Here is a 17,007-nt window from a genome sequence, read left to right as displayed (position 1 = left end):
TGATGTCGTCGCTCCAGTAGCCAGGAAAATAAGAGAAATTACGATTTTTCTTGATTTGATACTGTGTGACGCGGCCTAATCTAGTTGAAAGATAAAATGCGCTCAGAAGAGTTTTGTGCAGTACAGGGCAACACAGAATCCTTCAAAACCAAGTTTTGGTAGGCCCCGAGTTGAATTTCGCATTTCTGTTGATGAAAACTAACGAAGTTCTACCGTCAGATGTCACCGCGTGCCATACCATGACACTTTTAGGAAAAATGCGCTAATGGGTCTAGCAAAGTTTTTTGGGCCTTCTGGCAGCTTTTGACAACAATAGTTTTTACTTTTGACGATTGGAAAAATGTTCAATCGTGAAAACCTTCACGGAAATCCAGATCACGCCCGAGACGCGGCGCACCTGCAGATCGGCAAGCAACTTTTCTGATTTTTCTAGTCGTGAAGCTTTGGATTGGGCGGAAAGGAACTGTCCTTAGCATAGTTTGTAGGACTTAAGGTCGAAGTGCCTTTTGACGAAGGTTTCGACACTTTCACGATTGATTTTGAGAACCATAGCGATCTTGTTTATGCTGATACCATAATTTTTGGAAATTTTTCTTTCGATAATTTCTCGAGTCTTACAAGTGTTGACCGTTGCTGGTCTGCCGGATTTTTTCCATTCTTGGAGACATCCATGCTTTTTGAAAGTAACCAACATTGCACGAACAGTTGCTGATAGAATATTGAGACGTTTTGCAATCTTGAAACTGTTTACTCCTTTCTTGAAAAAGCCTCGATTGTGGGTAGGAGAGGTGAATCTCGCATAACTTGAGATGAAGACGAGAATGAGATAAATCACTTTAAAGCCGACTTATATTGTGTCGAGACATTCAAAAAAACTTGAAATATTCCGAAAATATATCTTGGCACGGTGCCACCCAGTGCAAAAACAAAACGTCGTATACTTATTAGCCACCCTGTATTTATGCATGAGCTTCACGTTGTTAATTAAAATATTTCATGTTTCCAGAAATCATTTAAAATTCATAGTGCTATCTGAAAATAATCATGCATCTAAAATTAGTGTAAGCTATGAATTTTGAGAGACCTTTTTCTTGTATTATAGTTTCAGATACTTACATTGTTTTTGGTTGTTTGTTGTTTTCTTTCAATGAAGTTGATAGTAAACGACTAAAATTGATCGGAACTCTACAAAAATGGTACAAAAAAACGAAAACCTAGAAAAAACCAATATGTTCAAAGTGAAATTTCTAGAATGTTCCATGGCCACTGAAATGCCCAAACTGTTTCGCCACTCGTTCTCGACGGTGATTCGGACCGAACAACAAAAAAAAAGGTTCGATATGAAAATGAACTCAAGGAAACACATACATTATTCTACTAAAAAAACAGAGGTGACCTTAGTCCACCTTTAAGTAGACTCTTTTCTCATTCTAATATCCCTGTTTCAATGCAAAACAATATATAGCTGTAAGATGTTTCAATTGATTCACGCGAGTTTTTAGTTAGCTACATTTTTTCCGTTTCGAATTATTTTCAAATGTTTTCAACACCACCAGAGTCCATTTATTCAGGACTTATACTGGATCGTAGTAATAAAACATTTATTTAAAATAATTTCGAACAAATTCAAGAAAGATGCAATCTTTGTACAAAAATGAATTCAATTTAATCCTATTTTCTCCCTTCCACATTCCAATCATATTTTCCATTTCCATTTCACCTTCCAACTTTTTTTTCGATTCTCCCCAATTTCTTCAAAAAATATTGTTAAACTTTAGACATTGAAGTGTTCAATCGCGGAAACTTGTTTACAAGTTTCCCCTTTTCTACACCACATCTTTACCAAGACTCAAAAAACAAAATGACAAAATCGAGAGAATCGAGAGAAATCGAGAGAAGAAGAAGAAGAAGACGACGTCCTTCAGAAACAGATAGGCTACTGAGAAGAGGGGGGGGGGAGGAAGGGGGGGGGGGGTGACATAACAATTTTTGATTTTGATTTTAAAGAGAAAAAATTCTTTGGAGGCGGCGACAAACGAGTTTTCTGTGTCCGACCCCCCTACTTGTTCCCCGTCTTGTGGTCACCTAAAATCTTCACATCACCCCTCTTTTTTCGTAACGTTGAAGTTTATTTTTCAGTTTTCTTCAAACACAGTCGTCTCGAAGAAAGTATGAGTAGGTCAAAAACGCTAGTTGCTATTTTCGGATTAGCTCTTTTATTGGTGACTGGCAATGAGGCGGCCAAGTTTTTGGATCAGGTGAGTTGCATTTTTTTAGTTGAAAAAGAAAATCAGTTGACAGTTCTTGGAATATTATCACTTCAAATATTGAAAAAAAAAATTTAGAATCTATTTGCAACAGGAAATTTAAGTAAATACCTACATGACAAAAAAATTTGTTTTGTGAAATTTGGATAATGTTTCTGAGAGTCATCATTATTTTTTTCAAATTTAAAAATTTGATCAATTTTTTCCAGGCTGTGTAACCAAAAAGTCAATGTTTTAAGAGGCACTATCTGTAAGAGTGAGAATGTTTGTGTTGGGCCTTGGCACAGTTGCAAAAAGTTGTTTCAATCCAAACTCTTTTTACAGCATATGTACCCCTATGGTAGTGATTTACAAAAAATATGTCACCAGTCCTCTATGACGTCATCATAGGAAAATATGCCCAATAATCGACTTTTCACCCAAAAATTCATAAAAATTTCAATTTTTCAAATAACTTTAGGAAACTTTGGCAACATGTTAGGAGTGATTTTGACTACCTCTACACAAATTTTCAGCCCCTCAGACACCCCAGACACCATTCAAGTTAATTCCATTTTCATGTTTTTCCAACTTTTCTCGAAAAATCCCTCTAGAAGTACTCAAATTTCAAATCGTATTCGTATTCTCCGCAAAAAGTTTTATTAGGTCCAATTAAAATCATCAAAAAACCATTGCACCATTTTGAGATTTTTTGGTTTTTTCAAAAATCACATAAGGGTCCCCCCTTATGAAAAAAAAATTTTCACGAAAAATTCAAAGAAAAAATTTGTTCCGAAAATAATCAGAATATTGAGAAAAGACTTAGAATAAACCAATTCCAAGATTATACATCTCAGAAATTGGTTTGAACCGATTTCGTTTTTTTCTTCATCGAAATTTTTTCCCATTTTTTGACGTTTTCATCAATATTTTGTACTGAAGTACACAAATTTCAAGTAATGTACTTGATACTCGCTAAATTTAACAAATAATCAAAATAAGACAAATGAAAAACCATTGGACCATTTTGAGATATTTTTATTTATTTCGAAAATCACATAAGGGTCCCCCCCATGGAACAAAATTTTTATCGAAAAATTATTTAAACATTATTTTGATTCAAAAACGTTCAGAACATTGATGCAATATTACAAGACGTTTAGTAAAAGAGTTTTGAACGTTTTTAAATCAAAATAATGTTTAAATATTTTTTCGATAAAAATTTTGTTCCATGGGGGGGACCCTTATGTGATTTTCGAAATAAATGAAAATATCTCAAAATGGTCCAATGGTTTTTCATTTGTCTTATTTTGATTATTTGTTAAATTTAGCGAGTATCAAGTACATTACTTGAAATTTGTGTACTTCAGTACAAAATATTGATGAAAACGTCAAAAAATGGGAAAAAATTTCGATGAAGAAAAAAACGAAATCGGTTCAAACCAATTTCTGAGATGTATAATCTTGGAATTGGTTTATTCTAAGTCTTTTCTCAATATTCTGATTATTTTCGGAACAAATTTTTTCTTTGAATTTTTCGTGAAAATTTTTTTTTCATAAGGGGGGACCCTTATGTGATTTTTGAAAAAATCAAAAAATCTCAAAATGGTGCAATGGTTTTTTGATGATTTTAATTGGACCTAATAAAACTTTTTGCGGAGAATACGAATACGATTTGAAATTTGAGTACTTCTAGAGGGATTTTTCGAGAAAAGTTGGAAAAACATGAAAATGGAATTAACTTGAACGGTTTCTGGGGTGTCTGAGGGGCTGAAAATTTGTGTAGAGGTAGTCAAAATCACTCCTAACATGTTGCCAAAGTTTCCTAAAGTTATTTGAAAAATTGAAATTTTTATGAATTTTTGGGTGAAAAGTCAATTATTGGTCATATTTTCCTATGATGACGTCATAGAGGACTGGTGACATATTTTTTGTAAATCACTACCATAGGGGTACATATGCTGTGAAAAGAGTTCGGATTGAAACAACTTTTTGCAACTGTGCCAAGAGGAATCCTCATCTTACAGACAACGCCTCTTAAAAGAATGTAGACCATATATGGAGCTTAATGTAGTTGTTCATTATGGGGACTTTCTATCAATGCAAAAAAGCTGGCCAATCTTATTGTTTCACACGGAATTCCGAATCTACAAATAGAATACGCAAATATGTTATAATTTTTCCGGCGTACGAGCACAGGTGAACCACTGGGAAACAAAACTGGAACCAATGCGACCGATTAGAAATTCCATGTGAAAAAACTTAACCATTGAAAAGTTTGTGAGCTCATAACTTGGCTCGCAGAGACATTTAGCAGGTTTTGATGGCAGAAATGGGCTCTCCGTATTTGAAAGTACCTTTGAAAGTAAAATCAAATTTATAGATAGTTTGAAAGCTGTGTCTCCAAGTACTAGGAAATGCTGATTTCAAAAATGTATTCAATTTTTGTCCTCGATGCCGGTTCTGTCGAATTTTTCCACGTTTGTGCTCTATCTTTAACTTCATTTTTCTTGAATTCCTCGCGTCAAGGGCAAAAACTGAATATATTTTTGAAATCAGCGCTTCCTAAGCGATCCAATGGTATAGATGACGTCCTATAACTCGACTAGTAAGAAGGACTGAATATTTATATCTTGTTCAAAATGTTGCAGAAATTTAAGGTTACTGTGAGCATTTGGGCACCCCGAAAGTTAATGAAATAGTAGTTGCTAATTCTTTGCCGTCGTAACGCTTAAAATAATTGTTCATTCGATAAAACAACTAGATGAAACCGAACAAAAAGTTATTTAATGCAGGAATTTGATATGGAAAAATTACTACATTTGGCTAGAGACCAAAACATTCACTAAAACAATGAAACCGTAAATTTTAAACTTTTCAGGTCTCCAAACAAGCCATATCAGTACTCCACGGTTCGCAAAGAACTGGGGAGGTGCGACAGTGTACGTGTGATGAGATGAAGGATTGCTATCACTCTTCGAAACTTCAAGCTTTAGATTGTTTTGAGACTTGTTGGAAGTCTGAAATTAAGAGAGTGAGTTTTCAGGACGAAGTTTTTTAAAATTAAGGCATGATTTCAGTTCAAACTAACCGATAATCCAGATGACTTGAAAGCATGTTTCGATGCCAAAAAGCCATTTGTCGATCAAGTTATCAACTGTTTCCAGACTAAAGTTAAAGCGTGAGTTACTTTTTTGATAGCTTGCGCATCCTTAAGGTGTTCTATTTCCAGATGCACGGAGAATGGTGAACCAGGAGTGCGTGTCAAGGAGTATGACTACAAAGATATGATTAAGAGGGTTGAGGATGCAGTTAACTCACAAATTAATGCATTTTTGAGATCCATTGGGAATGATAATGTGAAGGTTAGTTACTGTGGATTCAGTTAATTAAAAAAAAAGTTCCTCTTCAACTTTATCAGAATATTAGGTGAAAAACAATTTGGGGGCTTTTTGAGGAACAATTTGGGCTTGTTCAGTGGAAAATAACCATTTTGAGACGGTGTTATGGTATCATTGATTGGCCCACAATGTAAAATATGTATAAATCATACAGAACAAAGATAGAACTTCATTTTTGTAATTGACAACTTTTCTGTACGGACACTCCCTAGCAAGTTACATATCGACAAAGTAATGTCTCCATCAAATCGACCCATTTCAGTTTCGAGCAAATGGAGCTCTCCTTTTAAAATTACCATAACTCTCAAGGAAGTGTCCGTACAAAAAAGTGGTGAACTACAAAAATGAAGTTTTAACTTTTTTCTGTATGGTGCATACATAATCTACTTTTTGGGACAATTAGTGATACCGTAACACCAAACTTACTGCAGGGTACTGCATGTATAATTTTTTCCGTTTCAACTTTATCAGATTTTTAGATTTTGTATCTTTTTTTAATATACAAGTCGTGTAATAAGAGTCTCATGCCCTTATAAGTTCAGATTTTTTTTAACCTTGATGGAGAGGTCGTTCCTACAAAAAATTATACATTTCTAGGCAGTTGTAACAGCTGGAACTGCAATTGCACAATGTGTGAAGACATGTTTCCTCGAGAAGAACAAAGATGGGTTCTGCTTTAATCAAATCGGATGTGAACCCCTGATTGAAGACAAGAATGCACGGATAGCAATCCGCCAGTGCTCTCGATCAGTCGCCTGGAAGAAGGAGATGGAAACATTCTGTCGCTGTTCGAGTAATGCTGGAATTAAGTGAGTCTCTCCAAATGTGAAGTAATTTTTTTTTGCAAAAAATTACTATTTTGCAACAAAAGTGTAACAAGGAAATGGTTTCTCCTTTATTGTGATATCAATCAGTTCAGTAGCATACCACCGAAAATTTCTTGAAATAATGAAACACTATTTATTTATGTTTTGCTCATTTCAGCGGCCTCTCCAGCTACTGTGGAATGCTCAATATTATTGGAAAGTGAATGCGGGAAAACTACAAATTTCAAGTTTTAAATTTCTCATATTTTTCAAATGCTCTGTACCTTTTTTTCTAATCTCTGTTTCAATGAATGCTTTTATTGCTTTTTGTCGTTCAGTTGAATAATTATGTACAAAAAACAAAGAAATTCAACAATTCCTTGAAACATCAAACACCAATATTTTGTTTGGTCTGTTGTTTGTGTTCAAAACCGAAATGGGGGAAATTGATTCGACAGACAAAATAAAGTCACGTCATTAGAGAAATTTAACGATCAAGTGCAGATGACCTGAACTGTGATTCAGTATCTAATCAGTCTGGGGGGGGAAATGATTTTTTACCGATTCAGGAAGTAATTGATTGGAATGGCAACAGGGACTTTCAGTTAACAATGAATTGAATAAGGTGACTAAAATGTAGAGTTTGCTGATTTTATTTCAGAGATGAAATATCAATACTTGTTGTCTGCTGTTCAGTATAATCCATTTTGATGAAACATGAAAAAATCTGCAGCATCAAATGTATGTTGCTTGCAAAATTTAAATAAAAAACCGAGATTATTCCCCACAATTGCTATTTAATATCTGTCACACATTCTATGATTTGAATGTGGGTACTCTGAAACACTAAACACCATTTCATTTTTCGGTCTTCTGTTTTTGTTTAAAATACACAAACTAGAAACAACAAGCAAGTCTCCGTCATGTTTCATCTGAACGATCAAGATTAGGTTTGAGTGGTCAAGACTGTTTGTAGTTGGATTATCTCAGTAAAGGAAAGTTAAAACAAACATCAAGCAACAAGAATACATGAATTATCTTAAGGTGTATACAGAAAAAGTTATTTTATCTTCGATATCTTTTTTCATATTATAATGTATGTGTTTCTGTGAGTTCATTTTCACATCGAAATTTAAAAAAATATAAATCCCACAGAGACCGAGCGTCGGTAAGTTTTGGATTTTCGCAGGACGAAAAAAAGTGTGGCCTAGAAATTCTATTCCGTTCAGTCGCTATTTTCCATCTACTTTTTGCTGTTTTCTTTAATAAGATTGCTACAAAAATGGTAGAAAAATTACGAGAATCTCAGATAACTAAAAAAAAAAGATCGTAAGTTAAATTTTTAGAATTTCTCACGACCAGAGAAATATGGGGTTTTGAGCTAATTTTTAAAAAAGTTCGATTTGAAAATGAACTCACGGAAAGACATGAATTATAATTTTTCGAAAATGTGAGCTTGTTTTTAAAAATCGAAGCTGATCGCGGGAAAGTTCTTTGACAGGAATTTTCTAATAGAGATAACCCTATATCATTTCAATCTGTATTCTCTGAAACACTAATCATCACGTTTTTTCGCCGGCTCGTTGTGTTTAGAATACGCCAATTAAAAACAACAAACAAGTCTCCCTCATGTCTCATCTGAATGAGATTATGTTCAAATAGTGGAGACTGTGTTTTGTTTGATCATCTGATAATTTTCACTGGTTCAAGAAGTAGTTTTGGAGCAAACAATGCTATACTAATTTACTGGAAATCATGAGTATTTTACACCTTTTATTCAAACAAACTCGTTCTCCAAACAACAGAAGTTTTCACACAACTGCTGTTTCAGCATAATACCAAAAACCGTTCGTACTGGGTGTAAAGCTTCCATTCGGTCCAGTCGGGTTCGATCCGACCGCCGACCGACCGCCGACCCGACCGACTGCCGACCGACCGACTGCCGACCGACCGAGCCGACCGAGGTCCGCATTTTTGCGTGAAGTGTTTGCGTATTTATCGGCGGAAGTATAAATTTAGTTTATTTTTTTTTCATAAATTTCAGAATTTTTCAAAATTCAAATTGTGAAAAGTGCGCTGAAAATTATGTCAAACCACTCACTTTGAAAAATTTGACGAATTTCGAGTGATTTTTGAAAATCGGAATAATAAACCTGTGGTCATTAAAAATTGCGCTATGACCGAAAATTGGTATTAAAAATTGTTGGAAGTACTAATTTTGTCCAAATTATTTCTAATTTATTTCATTTTTTGTCATCCTTGCCCGGAAAAATGTTAGTTTTCAGCCGGATATCTTTTCAAAATTTGTCGTCGATTATGGCGCATGCAGACAGAAAAAATTGCGTAGGTCGGCGATCGGTCGGTCGGGGGTCGGTCGGGTCGGCGGTCGGTCAGGTCGGTCCAAAATAGGACCGAACGGAAGCCTTGACTGGGTGTTTACTGATTCGAGGTGCCAAAACAGACAAATTAATGAGAGTATGAAACAGATGGTATAATGAGAGTATGAAACAGATAATGTTCTCTGCGGTTATTCTCTGACATGTATCATCGAAGTTCTTTTTGCTAACCATTTATGAATTATCGAAAAGTGTTCAAATTTAAAAATAAATAAAATTCTCTGAATTAGTACGTCGTGAATATTTGGTTAAACTTTCCCTCAATAACTGTTCCGAGATAGTGCCAAATTAATGTTTATTCATATTGATTGATCACTTTTGATATCATCGGGTGATTACTCAAATATTAATGGCTGTGGTGCTAGAAAAGTCATATTAATACGGGTCTCTCTATTCTGATATATTTAATGATGACTTGAAACCAGATTCTTTCAATGGAAGTCGTCCGATTCACTTCTTATCTTGAAAAACTGGATTTACTGAACGTAAATTTAAAAAAATACGGTAAAATGTGGGCTCTTTATGATTTAACGGGGGTTTTAAGGATTAACGGGGGTTTTAAAAATAGACGGGGGTTTTCAGAATAAACGGGGGTTTCACTAATTGGTCAAAGTATTTCAGTTATGTTAAGATAATGACAAAATGGATGATTCTACTAATTCTCTCAAACATTCTTCCCTGAAAACTGATTTTCAAGACTTTTTCATCGAGAAGAATCTCAAAACTGTCCCTCGAAGTGAATATCATTCACATTAGGAACACCTCTGAGCATTCAGATCCCCTTCATTCCAGTCAATAGTAAGACCAAACAGTCAGACTAGTACCAAAGAAAGTAAATTACTATACGAAAATATTGCTCCCTCTACTTGACCGACCTACGACCTACGGTTACGGTAGTTTTCCTGAAAAATCCCTATTTTTCGACTTTTTAGCCTAAACTGGCTCTTCAAAGTAGAATTTTTAATAGAAAAATATGAAGAAAAACAAGAAAACATCAGTAAAAACGCTAATTTTATTGATTGACAACGTTTTTGTGTGCAAAAACGGAGAAAATTGATCGATAAATTGAAAATTCTCAAGGGGGGCTATCTTTATGACGCGGCTTAATTTTCGATTTTTCGATGGTGTATCCGTAGTTTTTGGAGGAGAATCATGAAACTTTGCACCCAGGGGTTATTTTGGACGAGAAATCAAATGACGTTATCCATTTTTCATGAAAACTTATGGCTGAGCCAGAACCTACATAATCAGAGGGGGGGGCTATCTTTATGACGCGCACTGTATGAAGTAAACAGAAAAAAATTTCTCTAAAGTTGTGGTTATGATGGCACCTAAAGCTTACTTGAAAAATAACTTGGGTAGTCAATGGATACGACACAGTTTTAAAGAAAGTACAAAAGTTTCTTCTCAGCTACTGTTGCAGCACGGTGTTAAACAAATGTTCATATTGATTCTTGATTCTTCAAATAAGTTCGTGTCCAAAATGCTAGTCGGGAAAGTTGATATTGACACAAGCAAATTTTTCCAGCTTGACACAAACAATAAGACCTGAACCCAAACAAAGTTCATCTGGCCGAAGTGCAAAACTAGACTGAGGAGGCATTTTTTCACGAATCGCGCGCTAACAACAATTAACAAATAGGTCACACAGAACACTAATAGTACACAGAAAATAAGACACAGGTGGTTTCTGATAGGTTCCATTATTCCGGTCTGTTCCACGTATTCACCAATATGCATATGTGTATCATAAATCTCATTTGTATAATGACCAATACTTTGTCACCCGCATCTCATCTATTGTGAACTCGTTATCATCTTACCACATCTACCCTAATTATTCTGAACTATACTCGGTTGTATTTGATTTAATTCTCATTTTCACGATTCTTTAATCGTATTTCAAATAAATAAATACATAAATAATACTGACTGACGAGCATTTTGTAAAATAATAAACTAATTGGCTCTCTCTATTCTGAAAACTATCAGTAACGACTTGAATGTTGTCAGCAAAAAATAATTTTCAATTTTCGTTTTATTCAGATGGAGAAACACAAAAAAGTTATTGTCCTTTTTTTCACATAGTGTTTCTGTTCAGAATACACACATAAATTTGTTAAGGAACAACTGTCATGTCTCATCTGAACGATCAAGATGGTGGAGAATGTGTGTAGTTTGGTCGTTGGAACATTTTCACTTATTCGTGATTTGGGGAAAAGATTTTCAGATGTACTAGTCACATAATTGACGAAATAGTCATTTAGAAACACCATGCAGAAAAAAGAGCATTAGACGGAACAGTAAGCAAGAAAAATTAATTTATTTATTGCAAGTCAAAAACAGAAAAATGTTGAAAAGGTGTCTTGACAGAAAATTGTGTTTCTGAGTTGGTTTGTGAATAGATTTCTTTGTATACACATAAGTTTCCGCTTTTGTTGAAACATTATAAAAATTGAACAACTTGCAAAGTGCAGAAACCGTATCTGTAAAAAATCGAAAAGAACAATCCTTGAGATTCCAGTCAGGGCTGGGCAAATTATTTGTTTGATTATTTGAATTATTTGAAATTTGGGGTAAAAGTCAAATAAATTGCTTCAAATAATTATTTGAACTTTTTTTTCAAATAAATTGTTTGACCAAATAATGTTTGACAAATTCATATCAAATAAAATTATTTGACCAAATTATTTGAAAATTTTCAAATAACTTGAAACCCATTTCTTTGTATCATTTATGATAATTTTTCTCTTCAAACTGCCGAATGGTTAGGGAAAAATAATTACTTCGAACTCGAGAAAGTCTTTCAGGATGGAAAATTTAACAAAAAATAGTCTTTTTCCTTGATTTTTACATGTTTTAAAATATAACCTACTGTTTTTTTCTTTTTACTGCCTTTATTGGCAATAAAACATTTTCTTGAGTTGTTTGAAATTATTTGAAATTATTTGATTATTTGAGAAAACATTTCAAATAATGTTTGGTCAAATAAATTATTTGAAAAACAAATTCAAATATTATTTGATCAAATAAATTGTTTGGAAAAAATATTCAAACATTATTTGGTCAAACTATTTATTTGACCTCTCAAACAATGCCCAGCCCTGATTCCAGTTAGTAAAGTGTCTCGCGAGTATAAAATGGATATGCTCTTTTGAAAAGTTCAAAAGCAAATTTCAACTTTGTTACACAAAACCTGGTAGTTCGAGCTGAAACTGAAAACTGCTATTTTCTACAATATTGAAACAATGCTGAAGCAGATATTTTATCTGATAGATTACCACGAAACTCGAAATTGTGACCTCGATAAAAAAACATTGAAATCATTTCGACGGATCCGTTGTATGAAAATCTGAAAATTTCCTGTGTGGAAAAAAATGTGAGTGTAGACCTACAACAGTTTCATCATATTCAAAAAATAACAAAAAATTTTGATCTACGATTTTGATCTTCGAATTTTTCTTACAATTGTTATCAGTTGTTTTTCGAATATGAGGAGACTGTGCGGTGAGTCATTCATTCTCTTTCTCGTTTTTCTCATGTTTTATTTTCAATTTTTCCATTTTCCCGAATTTCGTATTATTTTCACGTGACATTTCAAGTTTTCTGTTTTTTTTTCCAAAAATGTTCATTATTTCAGCAATGAAAGCTCCGCGCCCAGTCTACAGACGTGCCTACCCCAACTTGGATTCACTGTTCGGTCATGTCTACTCAAATTTGACCGGAGAGCCGTTGACACCGACAAAAGTGAGTGGTTTTATTGATTTTTGACGAGAAATCAACGCTATAAGCATTTCAGGTCGCCACGTTCTACTTGCTTCGCATCTTGTTCCAGACGCACTTCGGTCTCCGCCACAAGCCCTCGTTCTACGGTCTGTTCCACTATCTTGAGAAGCAGAAGTAGGTTTTTCCTATCCCAAGTATAATAATAGGCCCCTCTGACTTCCAGACTCTTCCATTGGCTCTACGCGTTGATGTCGTCGAACACTGAGCTCACCTACAAAGACTACCGCCTCGTGACTCGAATGGCGTTCGGAGAGGATCGAGAGATCAATCAGAACTTCTATGCGAGCATGGAGCAACTGGGATCGGCATTGGCAGATATCAATTTTGGAATTGAAGACGAGTTCTACACGAACACGTACGCAAAGGACCCGAACTTGAGGTGGGATGATATGGATCACGACCTATTCGCGTTGGAAACACAAGATGATCTTCATTTCACATCCAACTTCTCGTTCGTCTATCGATGGCTGAAGGGGGTGAGTAGCACACCTGGTGACACCGAACGTGAAAAGTTACATACAGTACCGGGCAAAAATATAACAAGATAATGAGGTTCCAACGAGTCAAAAATCTATATGTAGATACTGTTTTTGTGAGCAACGAAGGTTTTGAAAATTACAATTAATGTTCCGTTTCACAGTATCCAAATATGATCTTCATTGCAATCCATATTTGATGTTCTCTTTATTTTGCCCGAGGTGGTGCACAGTTTTCTAGAGAACTTATCCGTTTCAAAAAGTTCAAAAGTCGATGAATCAATATTATCAATATTACTTCTTTATTTCCGTATAGATAATTAACAGTTAAAGATTGCAAAGAAAGGATAACCACTTGAAAAATTTCAGTGGCCACTTGCTTTCACCATTCAGCAGTAGTGCTAGTTGTGAGGTATCAAATGAGAAAAAATGTTTGAAAATGTGTGTAAAAACTGTGTAGTAGTGGAAGACGGAAAAGTGTCGTTTTAGCAACTTGATACAAATAAAATGCCGAACTTACTTCTAGAATGAAACACTATTTCAAGTTTTCTATAAGGCACTGATACTAAACTTATTTGAAGTTAGTTACTTATTTATCAAAGTGATTTTTCTGGGTTTAAAATTTGAATTCCCCTATTTTTAATCTTCTGCAATCCGAAAAGAACGGTCATAATTCTATTATGAATTCAACTTTTTCAATGGAAGGAAAGCTCGCACCGCCCCTTCGCCAATTTTTTCCGTGCAAAATTTACCGATTTTGAACTGTTCACTTAAAATACAGTTTTGAAACCTCACCGGAGCCACCTCAACAAAACCTTATTCAATTTCCAGATTCTCGCCCAATACACCAAGACATCAAACGGCGATCTCTTCAAGTTAAATCTGAAAATGCGTCAGTGGATACTTGCCGAAGAAAACAACCCATCACCGATTGAGAACATGGGAGCAGTCCTCCCATACGTTATCGATTGTTCCATGAGAGCCAGAAAATGGACGAACGAGACTATCTTCAACGTCCAGAAGGATCCAACTCATACAATGCCCTTCGATGACATCTTCAACTACGTGAGAATCGTCCAAAAACGACATCCGGACGTCATCGAAGCGTTTCTTTTGGAGGCGATCATCCACATTCAGATGAAAGATGGATCCCGTGGTATGAAAGCGTTGAAGTCCTATTTTGAGTTGTCCATGTTTGAGTAAGTTGATCAGAAAAAAAATCAATAAGTTTCGATTGTGATTTCAGGTTGAACAGCAACATGGTGCATTGTATGAAGACTTACCGTCTCGGAGTGCCCAACTTTGCTCCATTGATGTACTCGCCAATCCTTCAAGCCAGAATTTGCAGACTCTTTGGGGACTAGTAAGTTATCTCCAATCTAAAAATGTCATCCCAGCAATATATTTTCAGCCCAACCGCCCGCGTGCTGCTCGACGAAAGTCTTCGCCAGGCTCAAATCCGCAACGATGAAATTTGTCATCAGATGGCAAATGTTGAAATGCATACGTGTGGAATCATTGGCTGTGGACCGATTCTCGAGGACAATGCTCAGAGAATCATCGAGTACGTTGACAAGGACCGTCGCATCCTCAGAAAAGCGTTGAGACACATTGATGACCTCCACGGACAACATCGCACCGGTCCGTGTTGTCTGGAGTCGGAGGATGATTTTGAGGTGCTTGCCGAGTTGGATTCCTATGGAAAGATGGTCATGATTCTGAAGACGATTGCTGCGGGACACTACAAGTTGTAAGTGATCAGAGAGTATCGGACAGGTTCTTACTAAGGAACGCCATGGAGTCACTCTGGAGAGATATGGGACGTGACCTATATCTTTGGAAAGCTGAGAAAACGCTTATTCCAAATATATGTTCAGTTTTGCCCTCAAAACCTAATATTCAAAAAAAACTAGGTCTAAGTTTGGACCGTTTCGCAAGTCATTGCTGCCGATACTTTTCACACTTCTCGAGGGTTATGACTTGCAAGGAGACCAAACTTTTCTTCTAGACTTCATTTTTCTCGAATACTATTACCCATCCGCCGGTGGCTGACCACTCGCTCAAAGTTCGGCCCGGGGTCGCGGAGTGGGTCTCGACGCGAAGACCGTAGTATAAAACTTTTTTATGGCGAAAGTACGGTCAAGAGCCGCCGTAAATCGAAATTCCGCAACGAGACCCACTTCGCGTCCCCGGGCCGAACTTTGAGCGAGTGGTCAGCCACCGGCGAGTGGGTAATAGGTTTCAAAGGCAAAAACTGAATATATATTTGAAATCAGCGTTTTCTCAGGTTTCCAATGAATTAGGCCACGCCCCATAACACCCAACTGACTCCATCACCTTCCCTAGTTAGCTGGTTTCAGAAAGTACAACCGGGTCGCCGAAACAGGATTCAATTGTCAAGTGGGAAGTGACTCGCAGGAGAGAGGGCAGAAAGTTTTTGCGTTTGGCTACTCGATTATGAGCAGTAATATGTAAGTGAGTAACATGGAAACCCTTTACTCACGATTATGCTTCCAGGATCCGCAACGGGTTGTACTCCCAAGGAAAGAAGATCTCTCAGGAGTTGCTCTCCGGGAACTTGGAGACAGACAAAGGAGGATCCTTCCACACAGAACCATTTGCTGTTGGAATGGCCAACTTGGCGTACTCACACGCGGCGGCTGGAAACTATATGGAAGCCCTCACCGTCGTTGATGAAATGAAGATAAAGTTCCCGGAGGAGCTCGTGTGGCAAGGATATCGTCACACGCACATCTGTGAGACCATCATCAATTTTGAGAAGTTGTTCTTGATGAACAAGTACAATGAGTGCAATTCGATTGTTGGGGACCTCGCGACGTACTCGGAGCTAGAGTACCGTATCCGACGTTGTCTTCTCCTCAGCGCTCTTGGCCGATGCGACGAGGGAACGACTTACTTGATGAGCTTATTGGTGGAGGATGTCTATGGAAATATTCGGATCTTGATGCAACGCGCCACCATCTACACTGCTAACAAGTATTTCGGAAGAGCAGCGATTGCTCTCGACGAGGCGTTGATTTTGGCGGAGGGAACCACGTTGCTGGGAATCAAGGCGCTCATTAGAAGGAGAATGGCAACAATGATGGTATGCTCAGGGCTCCGTGCTCACTTTTATATCAAACTCTCTTTTTTCAGATGTGCCAAGGTCGATACCGCGAATCTCAAGAACTCCTCGACTACTGTTTCGAGGAAGTTCTCCGTCATGGGACATTCATTGAGAAGGCCTGCCTCTACATGACTGCTGCTCGGACTGCACGATTCCTTGGCAAAGACCCCCGCGACTTCCTCCGAATGGCTCGTACCCTGGTGCATGGAAAGTGGCCGGCAATGGAGAAATTGATCTTCTCGGAGCTTTCGTTCCTCCACAAACCGGATGGATTGATGCCCAACACGAATCGATTGTCCCAAGTGTGTGAGCAATTTGGAAAGTTGACGGACGACTATCCCGGAAGATGCGACTGGCTCCTGCTCTGAGACTAGCCATCCCACATTGTCTAATAGTCTAATTATCAGTTCCTCCCTCTCATTGCTGTTGTCATTTTTTATTCATCGATTTTTGTTTTTGATCATGTGTTATGCTAATGATATCGGTTGTTTTTGATACAAATCTCACTATCCTTTTTTGTGCCTCCCATTTATAACGATTGTATGTATTTGAATGAAATTATGATTTTTAAGAGATAATTGATTTTGATTTTCAAATGTTTCAAATTGAAAATGCTGACATCTTATAGAGTATTAACATGGAATGTACTCCGACTGCTCCCCCACAACTTGCGAGTTTATTGGCTCATTTGATCGATTCTGCGAAAAAAATGACCAATCCAGGAGCTTTTCCGGTGACTGGACCTAATCTTTACTAATAATATTCAACA

General features: G+C 36.6%; 2 protein-coding genes across 2 annotated transcripts; both read left to right on the top strand.

The window, feature by feature from the left end:
• Positions 1 to 2,171: 2,171 nt before the first annotated feature.
• Positions 2,172 to 6,677, top strand: GCK72_012592 (uncharacterized protein; the record flags this gene model as incomplete). Its single annotated transcript, XM_053729233.1, has 6 exons — positions 2,172 to 2,258; positions 5,128 to 5,280; positions 5,327 to 5,427; positions 5,479 to 5,611; positions 6,245 to 6,456; positions 6,632 to 6,677. 6 exons carry the CDS (start codon positions 2,172 to 2,174, stop codon positions 6,675 to 6,677), a joined length of 732 nt encoding a protein of 243 aa, XP_053584005.1.
• Positions 6,678 to 12,491: 5,814 nt separating this feature from the next.
• Positions 12,492 to 16,606, top strand: GCK72_012591 (uncharacterized protein; the record flags this gene model as incomplete). The annotated part of the gene is made up of 9 exons (XM_053729232.1): positions 12,492 to 12,596; positions 12,649 to 12,749; positions 12,799 to 13,111; positions 13,943 to 14,310; positions 14,358 to 14,474; positions 14,523 to 14,861; positions 15,472 to 15,582; positions 15,629 to 16,217; positions 16,268 to 16,606. 9 exons carry the CDS (start codon positions 12,492 to 12,494, stop codon positions 16,604 to 16,606), a joined length of 2,382 nt encoding a protein of 793 aa, XP_053584004.1.
• Between the last annotated feature and the right edge of the window lie 401 nt (positions 16,607 to 17,007).

Source organism: Caenorhabditis remanei, chromosome IV, assembly GCF_010183535.1.
Source record: "Caenorhabditis remanei strain PX506 chromosome IV, whole genome shotgun sequence".
NCBI lineage: Eukaryota > Metazoa > Nematoda > Chromadorea > Rhabditida > Rhabditidae > Caenorhabditis > Caenorhabditis remanei.
This window is presented reverse-complemented; position numbering and strand designations above follow the sequence as displayed.